The 11,342-nt window shown below is 47.1% G+C and overlaps 1 protein-coding gene across 2 annotated transcripts in view; it reads left to right on the top strand.

Annotated features, from left to right (window-relative positions):
• The window catches only part of LOC102381178 (nuclear GTPase SLIP-GC-like), a 62,264-nt gene that overhangs the window by 37,252 nt on the left and 13,670 nt on the right, over positions 1 to 11,342 (top strand). For both annotated transcript variants that reach the window (XM_006033898.2, XM_025215786.1), the window contains exons 13-16: positions 3,655 to 3,819; positions 4,731 to 4,888; positions 6,291 to 6,426; positions 8,692 to 8,800. In XM_006033898.2, coding sequence (XP_006033960.2) covers positions 3,655 to 3,819; positions 4,731 to 4,888; positions 6,291 to 6,426; positions 8,692 to 8,800 — 568 coding nt within the window. The remainder of the gene's footprint in view (positions 1 to 3,654; positions 3,820 to 4,730; positions 4,889 to 6,290; positions 6,427 to 8,691; positions 8,801 to 11,342) is intronic.

The raw sequence follows: 11,342 nt of genomic DNA on the forward strand, positions 1-11,342 counted from the left end.
TTTCTACTAGTCCTGCCTTCTATGACCTAACTCCATCCTCTCCATACTTGCCCTTTGGGGATTTGGAGCATGTTATGAAATTACCCCATCAGTCTTCTCTTCTCCAGACTAAATAACGCTAGCTCTTTCAGCCTTTCCTCATAAATCTTGCCTCCAAGGCCCCTGATCATTTTTTTGCTCTGTCCTTGACTCTTTCCAAACTGTCCACAGGCTTTGTAATGAACGGGGCCCAAAACTGGACATAGGACTCCAGGTGAGGCCTCGTCAGCGTTGGATAGAAGAGAAGAATCACTTCCCTTGATTTGTAAGCAACACCCTGTTAATACAACTCAGAGTGCTTCTGACCTTTTTTGCAACAGGAGTTCATTGTGGGCTCTTATTCAGCTTCTGGTCCACTGTAACGCCCAGGTCCTTCTCTGCAGTACTGCAGCCGAGCTGGTCATTCCCCAGGCTGTATTTGTGCAAGCCGTTATTCCATCCCAAGTGCAGTACTTTTCAATTGTCCTTGTTGACTCATCTCATAGATTTCATAGACATTAGGGGCTGAAAGGGACCTCATGAGATCATCAGGTCCAGCCCCCCTGCCATAGATGGGAAGTCAGCTGGGATCATGTGGCCCCAGCAAGAACTATATCCACCTGTTTTTTGAAAGAGTCCAGAGTAGGTGCTTGCACCACCTCTGGGGGGAGTTTGTTCCAGACCCTGAACTCACACACTGTAAAGCACTTTTTTCTGATGTCTAGTCTAAATCGGCCTTCCTGGAGTTTATGGCCATTGAACCATATGGCCGTTGGACCCTAAACTCCTTCCTGGAGTTTATGGTCCACAATCACATTGATTGTGGAGCATTTCTCCAAATTGTCCAGGTCATTCTGGATTCTAGATCTGCCTTCAGGGGTCTGTGCATTCCATCAAACTTGGTTCTGTCTGCAATTTTGCTAAGCATACACTTGATCCCATCATCCAAACCATTAATTAAGATGTTGAACAGTATTGGACCCAGGTGGAGAACCCTATGGAACCGCCCTTGATACCTCCTCCCAGCTTGACATTGAGCCATTGAGGACTACTTGTCGAGTATGATCATCCATCCAGTTACATACTCACCTTACAGTGCTTTAATCTGGTCTGTATTTCCTTAGCTTGTTAATGAGAATATTGTGGGAGAGTGTCGAAAACCTTGCACAAGTCAAGACTTATCACTTCCATTGCTCTTCCCCATCCAGATAGCCTGTCACCTTATCATAGAAGGAAATCAGTTTGGTCAGACATGAGTGGGTTGTCTAAATTCCCCAGGCTGACTGTTCCTGATCACCTCGTTCTCCTCTAGGGCAGTCATTTTCAGCCTTTGATCCACAGACCCCTTGGGGTCCACCTATTATGTCTAGGGGGTCCACAAAAGATGACTATGATCAATCAGAAGAATGTGAATACCCATGCTTACAATTCAAAGGGATCCACACCTGCTTTTGCAATTTTTTAGGGGTCCACAAATGAAAGGTTGAAAACCACTGGTCTAGGGGCTTCATTATGGATTCCTTGAGGACCTACTCCATGATCTTTCTGGGTATAGTGGTTAGACTGACTAGTCTGAAGTTTCCTGGATCCTCCTTCTTCCCTTTCTTAAAGATGGGCACTATATTTGCCCTTTTCCAGTCACCTGAGGCCTCACCTGACCTCCAGGAATTTTCAAAGAGGATAGCCAATGGCTCCAAAATTACCTCAGCCAGTTCCTTCAGTACCATGGGGTGCATTCCATCCAGCCGTGATGATTTTGAAAATATTTAGCTTCACTAAGTAATCCCTAACCTGTTCTTCTACTACTGTAGGCCAGCGTTCCCTCTAAGCTGTATGGCATGCGTGGCTGTGCAGGTGTGCTCATGCCACTCTGCCAGGTGCATCTGCACAGCTGCACATGCTGCACAGCTTAGAGGGAAGGCTGCTGTAGGCTGGTTGTCATCTTCCATATATCTGCTACCAATTGTACTCATCTTGTGGTAGCTTCCCCTATTTATGAAGACAGAAGTAGAAAATTCCAATATAGAAATGAAATATTTCAGCTTTCTCTGCATTGTTTGTGGCTAGATTGCCTTCCTCATTTCTTAATGGAGCTACAGTGTCTCTATTCTTCCTCTTATTCTTGATATACCTGTAGACTCCTTTTTTTTAATTGCTTTTTATGTTCCTTTCCAGCTGTATCTCAAATGGTGCCTTGGTCTTCCTCTTTTTCTCCCTGTATGCCCATGTGATTCTATGAAATCAAAACTCGTGGTAGAGGTGATATCTTTTATTAGACCAACTAGATTTTTGCAAAAAAAATCTTTAATTGAAAGCTTTTGGGCACAAGCACCCTTCTTTAGGCATAGGAGACAGGATTGTAAAAGTTCTTCTGGGTAGAAATGAAAGTTCATATTTCACAGGAGAGTTGAAGGTGTGGGAAAATCTGTTTGAAACAGTTCATTTTATATGCAGATTAAGCTCAAAGAAAAGTTGGAACAGGCTGTTTACCTCAAAGTTGTTTGGTGGTAAGCAGGATGTAGTCATATTTTCTTCTGGTTGTGGTATTTCATATTTCACAGGGGAGTAAAGATGGATGCTCTTCTGGGCTGGCATTTCTTATTTGGTAAGATGTCTCTGCACTCTGTGATGATGCAAATTACCTTGAACAAAGGCAGGAGCAGGGTCTCAGGCTTCAGGTGGTCAAACTTGCTTATTCCTTGTCAAATTATGAACATTTCATGTAAAAAATTGGGTAAAATTCAATATCTTCCATGTGATACAATTGTACTCTTCCCTAGTACTATGACCAAGTTTCCACTTTTTGTAGGATTCCCTTTTGAGTTTCAGCCTCTTGCAGAGATCACTGTCTAGCCAGGCTGGTCTCCTGTTGCACTTCTCACTCCTTCATTGCATCCCCTGTGCTCTTAAGAGAGTCTCCTTAAAATACAATCAGCTCTCTTGGACTGCTTTTTCCCACGGTTTGATTTTCTGAACTCCATCATCCTTATTCTGCAGGTCTCCTTCTTCACCCCCCTCTCCACCCCAGGATCTTGAATTTTGTCATTTTGTGCCATTCATTGGAAAGAGAGACAACTGCTCACTTGTGTATCATAGACCCCATGCTGCTGAAAGCTAATTAGATTGTTCTTTAGCTTGAATTGATGCAAAGGATTGAGCCTGTGTTTTTGATACTGAAAGACCAGAGTTGAATTCTGCCCCCAGAACAAGCCTGGTGACTGGTAGAAATCCCTGCAACCTTTCTACACTGTTGCTTGCTCTGTGGGCAGTCCCTGTGAAATGGCATTCATGTGAAGAATGCATCATTTCCTCTACAGCAGATGCACCTACATTTTTCCAAGACCATGATTTGATTGGTCATTTCCACCCTCTCTGGTGACATCACACCCAGGCACTAACTCCCGGTGGAGCACTGTTGGAAGTTCATCACTGGGGGAGAAAAGGAGGATGGGTACCACCTAACAAGTGGGTTTAAACCCCTCTTTCAGCAACCTGGTGTTTTTAAGAGGCTTCCATGAGTGAGCTGAACCAACCTGTGCCTGGATCACACTCCTAGAGGAAAGAAATCCTGGAATCTGTTTGCTGCCACCAGGCACCAGCTGCTGAGTGATGTCTTGTGCTTCTCTGCCATTCCAGAGCTGGAAACTTCAGCAGAACAACTTGGAAACCTTTGTGATGAAGGGAATTAATGAATTGGAGAAGGAGGTTGAGAAATGTTTTGCTCAGATAGAGCAACCTCTTAAGGATGGCATACAGATAGCAAAAAAATCACACCAGAACATTGTCGATGGGATCCTAAATGTGAGTAGCATACTCTTGACTTTCCTTGGCATCCTCTGCCCAGCAGTTCCCACCAGCTTCTATACCCTATACCTCATTAAAATTGATAATTAAAAAAAAAAAGCTTGAAAATTCATGGGGAAACTTTAGATAAAAACCTAGGAGATAGACATGCAAACTCATAGACTGATATAGAGTAGAAGCAATTTGTGCAATGTTATAAAGTTTTACTGCTTTTACATGCTTTCAGTGGGTAGAACCAGACTTCCTGAGCAAGCGGGACAAAGATTCGTAGAGCCCAGGACAAAGAGGTGGGATGATGGTCTCCCCAGTTAGGCTTTTTCACATTACAAGTAAAGAAGCAGACTGTCTGCAATATGCATTAGGAGCTGCTGATTTCCTTCCAGAACACAGAAGCGGGGGAAGGAGCCACTGCCTGCCTTCCCTTTGCACATTGCTCAGGGGTGGATGGGAGACTTGGGTCTAGTTCCTCTTCTGCCTGAAGGTCTTTAAACTCACATCTCCCACCTCCCAGAAGAGTGTGGTAGACTCTTGTGGAGCAGGATGGGTTGAGGGAGCGCATCCTCCCTGTGCTTTTCAAGCTGTTCCACATTGGATAAAAGAATGAAAGATTTATTGGGACAGAGAGTTGGGGGTGGAGGGGGATGGAGAAAGAACAAGAGTGATCATGACTCTGCAGATAAAATGGTTTCCATTCAAAGCACTGTTTATGCATTTTGTATGAAGCAGTTATTGGAGAAAGTCTTTGGGGCAATGGTCGGAAACTCAGGCACAGTGGAACTTTGACCCTTGATGGGAGTTTTGGGGTGCTACATAGTGCAGTCATTCTCTCTTCCTCCTCCTCCCCACCCCATTGTCTTTCTGATCCCTATCACACCCACTTCATCACGGCCGTGTTTCCAATGATGTAGCGAACCAGTGGAAAACGAGGTTATCACAGGACCCTGAAAGCCTTGTGCCAGAAAAATGGCATGTACGTGTCCCGCACCTTTGCTCGTTTAGACATCAACAATGACCTGGCTCGACCCATCTATGAAAAAATCAACCCAATATTTGGAGCCATCTTCAGGTGAGAGAGACCCTGTTCTGCCCTGACGGCAGAGAGCCTGACTTGCCATCGAGGCTGTGCTCATTAGCTCTCAGTTCCCTGGCTTACAGGGGTAGGTCAGGCCTGTGGGATCCCTGTCATCTCCCCAAGCCCATTACAATGGGACTAGCATTATCACTGTAGAGAATAGTCTCTACCCTGATTCACCTGTTTATGTTGGTTCTCCAGCATTTGTCAGGATTACAAATGTAGGGGAGAAAGGGGCCAAAATCTTCCTTGGCTAAACAGGGAAATTCAGAGGAGTCTAAGGGCAAAAAAGGAGGCATATAGGCAGTGGAAGCAGGGGGAAGCTACCAAGGAGGGATATACCTACTTGACCCACACTTGCAGGGAGGCAGTTAGAAAGGCTAAAGCAACTACAGAGCTAAGGCTGGCAACACAAATTAAAGACAACAAAAATCCTTTTTTAGGTATGCAGGGAGTAACAAGAAGGTGCAAGGTGGCATAGGACCCCTACTGAACAAGCAGGAGCAATTAGTGACAGAGCGGGAGGACACGGCTGAGCTATTCAATGAGTTTTTAGCCTCAGTGTTCCTGAACAGGGCTCCAGATAAGTCTTCTAATGGGTTCCTAGATGGGCATCAGAGGGACACCAGCTCACCAACTGTCAATGCTGACTTGGTGCAGAGTCACTTGGATGGACTGGATGTGTCCAAATCAGCAGGCCCGGGTGAGCTTCATCCAAGGGCACTGAAGGAATTGGCCGGTGTCATAGCAGAACTACTGGCATGGCTGGTTGAGTGCTCGTGGCGCTCAGGTCAGGTTTCAGAGGACCGGAAAAGGGCCAATGTGGTCCCTATTTTCAAGAAGGGGAGGAAGGAGGATCTAAGTAATTATAGGCCAGTCAGTCTCACCTCCATCCTTGGAAAGGTCTTTGAAAAGATTGTTCAGGATCATATTTCATAGATTTCATAGACATTAGGGCTGGAAGGGACTCTGGAGGATCATCAAGTCCAGCCCCCTGCCCAATGCAGGAAGTCAGCAGGGATCATAGGATCCCAGCAAGATAAACATCCAAAAGTGTCTTGAAGGTGTTCAATGTAGGCGCTTGAACCACCTCTGGTGGCAGTCTATTCCAGACCTTGGGAACTCGGACAGTAGAGAAGTTCTTCCTTATGTCCAGCCTGAATCAGTCGTGGTGGAGTTTGTGACCATTTGATCTTGTCATCCATTGGGGTGCTCTGGTGAACAAACGTTCCCCTAGATCCTGGTGAGCACCCCTAATAAACTTATACGTGGCCCCCAGATCGCCCCTGAGCCTGCGCTTTTCCAGGCTGAAGAGCCTCCCCATCAGCTGTGCAAAGTGTGGTAGTGGGGGAAGCTGATTGTCCTTTTCATGATATGTGTTTTATTATCCCAATAGGGACCAAGCAGGCACCCGAGCCACACTGAAAGGTTGCCTTGAGACATTCAGGTGCAGCGTGCAGGAGAAATTCAAGGAGGGTGGAAAGAAGAAATCAATGGCTGATAGTAGTCGGCTTGACTTCCTTGTGCAAGAAGTAAGTGCATGTTCAGAGGGAGGAGACCAGGCCAGTGGCCCAGTGGGGACCACTTTGTACTGCCAGCTGCAGCCCAGGCCACGAGATGCCTGCTGTCCTGCTCCCCTGCTGGGCGGGGGCTGAGGAGACTGCAGGGCAAGTCTAAGTAGGGAACAACAAGGGGAGAGGAATTTCAAGGAGAATGTGGTTAAAGTTATGAAGACTCTACCATGAAGGCTCCTGCTGTCTGTGATGAACACCTGGGATGACCTCAGACAGGAGAGGGGATGTGAAGAATTCTACCTTGTTCCCAGTACACACAGTATGTAGCAGTTATTACCGAGGAGAGGGAAACAGAATCACAGACAATGAGGGTGTGAAGGGCCTCAGGAGGTCACACCTAGTCCAACCCCTGCTCAAAGCAGGACCAGCCCCAACTACATCAACCCAGCCAAGGCTTTGTCTAGCCGGGGCTTCAACACCTCCAAGGATGGAGAGTCCACCACCTCCCTGGATTATCTGTTCCAGTGCTTCACCACTCTCCTACTAGTGAGAAAGTTTTTCCTAATATCCAACCTCAGCTTCCCCTGTTGCAGCTTGAGCCCATTGCTCCTTGTTCTGTCGTCTGCCCCCACTGAGACCAGTCCAGCTCCATCCTCTTTGCAGCCCGCCTGCAGGGAGTTGAAGGCTGCTGTTAAACCCCACTTCAGTTTTCTCTTCTCCAGACCAAATCAGCCCAGTTCCCTCAGCCTCTCCTCACCAGTCCTGTCCCCCAGCCCCACAACCATTTTCATTGCCCTTCACTAGACTCCCTCCAGTTTGTCCACATCCTTTCTGTAGTGGGGGCCCCACAACTGGACACAGGACTGCAGATGTGGCCTCCCCAGTGGTGAATAGAGGGGAAGAGCCATTGCCCTCCATCTGCTGGAAACCCTCCTGCTAATGCAGCTCAGTATGCTCTTGACCTTCTTGGCAATAAGGGCACACTGTTGACTCCTATCCCATTTATTGTCCACTGTAACCCCCAGGTCCTTTTTTGCAACCTGGGGACTTAGACAGCTGGTCCCCAGCCTGTAGTACCAGTGCATGGGCTTGTAAGTACAGGGCTTTGCATTTGTCCTTATTGAACCTCATGAGATTTCTTTTGGTTCAATTATCCAATTTGTTGAGGTCTCTCTAAATCCTAGCCCTACCCTTCAGCTTATCCACTACTCCTCCTAGCTTGGTGTCATCTGCAAACTTGCTGGGGGTGCAGTCCATCTCATTTTGCAGGTTGTTGATGAACATTGATGACATCCCCATTTTCAGGGCATAATTTACAACATCTTAATATCTGCTTTAAATTATGCTGGCAGTAACCACTCCAGTGGGGTCATCCAGCTAGCCACAGACTACCAAGCACAAGACAAAGGGCTGGGGACTTGGGGTGTTTGCATTCAATGAAACTGCCTTTTTGCTGCTGAGAGGTTCTCATATAGCACGAGTGTTGCCAGCTGCCTTGCACTGCTTGAGCTTGAAGATAATCCAGCATCAAGTCTCTAGCTATGGCAAAGAAACTAAGTCTGGCTGAAATAAAAGCAAGGATTAAACATGACCCAGGCCCAAGCTTTAGGATAGTGCACACTTTTTGCACTGAATCCATGCCACTATATTGCTGGAGCAGTGTCCTCAGGGCTGATCCCAAGTGAACTATCAGGGGTACAATTCAAATGCCTGATACAAGTGAAAAGTAACTGGGACCTCAGGCTGGCTGAGGACATCATGCACTTGAGTCCAACAACCTCTTGCTTACCTAACAATGGTAAATACCCTTTAACAGATCTGGGGATCATAGTTCTGGACACCCGGGTCAGGTGCTGGACAGCCTGGATTGGTCAAGAAGGGAAACTGGGGGGCAGAAGTGATAAATCCATCATCAATTCAAGGTCTTCTACCCCAGTTAGAGATATCACACAGGAACCTGGGGCCATGGGGCCGAAGAGCTGGGAACTCAGAAGTTGGTTAGGAGGGCTCATGTATGGTGCAAACTTTAGACTGGGGAAAGGCTTGTGGAATGCATGGGTGGTTGCTGCTCACATGTTTTTATCTCATCTGTGATCTTAAAAAAACCTTGTCCACCTTAATGCAGGGAGGAGCCAAGAAGCTCCTTGCCCTGCCTGCATCTCTCACTGGCTTTCCTCCTCCAGAGTCTTTACTGAGACCTGTTTGCCTTGACAGTGAGGTGGTAATGACAAATACTGATAATTGATGTGAGAAATGGCACATATTTTACATTGATTCTTGCAGACAAATGTCATCCTGAATTCTCTTGATGGAGAAATCCTCAAGAGCAAGGCAGAAGTCTACCAGTCCCTTCCACTCTCCATCCAGAATGATCTCCAGCCGTATTATGAAGGTAGGAGTGAGCCACTCAGTTGTTCTGCAGTTTGCATTGTTAGGTTTGTCCTCTGACCCCTTGAGATGATTCTCCAGACTGATAGAACCACTCATTTGAGTGTTGTGTTGCCTTCTCCTGGGATCAGTAACATGAAGCATCTGGGCTGCCTCTTGTATCTGTAGCACCAGTAAAGCAAGGGGTGAAATATGTAAAAGCATCTTTGGTGTCCTAGGTGTGGTCAGGTTGGTCCAGGTTGCAGGCGAGAGATGGCAGCATCCCACAGGCCCCAGACAAAACCAGTCCCATTACTGACTCCTTGTTCCATCTGCTTTGAGCCAGTTCTGACCCCGCTGGTATTTAAACTGGAGATTCACTGGAAACTGGGAAATAGATGCATGCTAGCCATTCTGGGGATGGGGGTGGTCTGTGGGTGTAATTTAGGAATCATAGAATCATACAGACGTCAGGCTGGAAGGGAAGTTGAGACGTCATTGGGGGCCTATAGACACGGGCATTCATGTTCTAATTAGAACACTTCTCAGCACTCTGTGTTTTGGGTAGAATGCTCCAGCATTGCCTCATGATCATGTGTGTTAAGTCCCTGCACATTTCAGACTGGCCATGGGGGTACTTTATCTAAACCTCATCGAATGAGCTTTAGATAAAGCATCCTGCAGCCACTATGAAATGCTGTGGGGCTTAATACACATGACAGTGAGCTGTTTTAATTAAAGTGGCTGTCCAAGAACTGCTCGAATTCAAGTGGACCCTCCCCTCCCTGAGCACATGTATAGGCAGCCGTTTAGTCCAGCCCCCTGCCTGTTGCCTGTCCAAACCATCCCAGAAAAATCCATTGTCCAACTTCTTAGCAAAACTACTTAGTCACCCTTGACACAACACATGATGACACACCCTGACCCTGCAAGGGGACAACAGCTGCTAATGTCTTGCTGATGCAACAGTTATTAAAATGTGCTTGAGTGATCCCAGAAAGAGGGCCATGTCCCCATTACAGAGGAAGGCAAAACCCTTCCAGGCTGACTAGGGAGTAAAATTCCTTCCTGACCCCAAATGTAACATTGATCTGACCCTGAGCACAGGGCCAAGACCCTCTCGCCAGGACCCTTCAGGGTTGGTCCCGGCAGGAGGATTGGCACCGCCCAGTCCCCATCTCCAGCCTGGGCTTCAGCCAGTGCCCAGTTCTTTTGAGGGAAGCTTTTTTTTAAAAAAAGCAGAGGTGTATATGATGACTTGATGAGGGTCAGCATGGGCCTGGCTAGAAGGTAGGTAGCTGGATGTCAGTTTATGTTCCTTGTTGATGTGTAGAGGCATTTTGGGAGGTTCTGTTGGAATACAACAGGTAACTAGGAATTTATGCAAATAAGCCCACCAGCTGATAAGTAATTCGGTGAGCAAGGGCTAATGAGCATAGTCCAACCTCCAGCATCTATCATGTGGATGCTCAGACTACTTTGTAAGGAAATCAGATATAATTAGATAAAGAAGCTTCTCAAACACGATTTTAAACTGAAATGAAAATGAACAATGATGGTTTATTAAATGTAACAACAACTGGAAAACTATAAAATCTATTACATAATTTGAACAACTTACTATATTAAACACAGTACTTTAATTCCTATTACTTACACTAGTATCTACTAAAGGTCCGTACAAGACTCACAAACAGATAACAGTAAAGGGAAGGATGGGCTATATTTACCTTAGGAGACTGTGAACTAGTGCTACTGGGGACAAGATAGGACAATTCCAGGAGTAAGCTCAAGCAGTCTCCTGGTACAGTGTGTCAAAGATGTGGTCTTCTAGGATGCAGTAAGGTCAAATGAATTCCTAAAAGCATTGGATAACTTCAGGCATACAACAAGCTACCTCTCATTAGTCCTTGCTCACTGAATTACCTGGGTATGTGTATGGAGTTTGGAGCCCAGGGAGAGTACTGTTCCCTTCCCACACACCCTGGCAGGAGGTGGGGTACTGTGGGTCATGAGTGAGGGGCAGCAGCAGGGCTGGGGGGGTTGTTGCTTGGCAGTGAGGGGCAGACAGATACATGCACACAGACAGACAGCTGCCTATGGCTCTGTCAGCGTTGCATGACTCACCCCAGGCCTGGGTCCCCATTCACCCCTGCCCCTGCCCACTCCCCCTGTCCTTTCCCCTTTACAGACTTATGAGCTTGGTGCTCTTTACATGTGTGGCGGGCCAGTAGGGGGCGCTCCTGCGTTGAGCCACCCACCTCCCTGCTCCCGACCACCTTCCAGGCTCCGAGTGCCTCCCTTAGGGTGCCTCCCGTCCGGCCGACCCCTTCCCTGGAGCACACCCGCTAGCCTGGGGTTCCCGCTGCCACCATCCCAGGCTCTGGACTCACTTCTGGCTCTGCGCACCTTGGAAAACACAGGCCTGATCGTCCAATGGGTACTAGACCCAATACAAGCACTTGGGGCACTTCCCCAAGTCAGGGGCTTATTAGGAAGCCTCCATTAGTCCACCGACCTAAGGGGCCTCCTTGGCATAATTTAGACCCACCCCTCAATAAGTCTCC

Source organism: Alligator sinensis, unplaced genomic scaffold, assembly GCF_000455745.1.
Source record: "Alligator sinensis unplaced genomic scaffold, ASM45574v1 scaffold650_1, whole genome shotgun sequence".
In the NCBI taxonomy this organism is placed as follows: domain Eukaryota; kingdom Metazoa; phylum Chordata; order Crocodylia; family Alligatoridae; genus Alligator; species Alligator sinensis.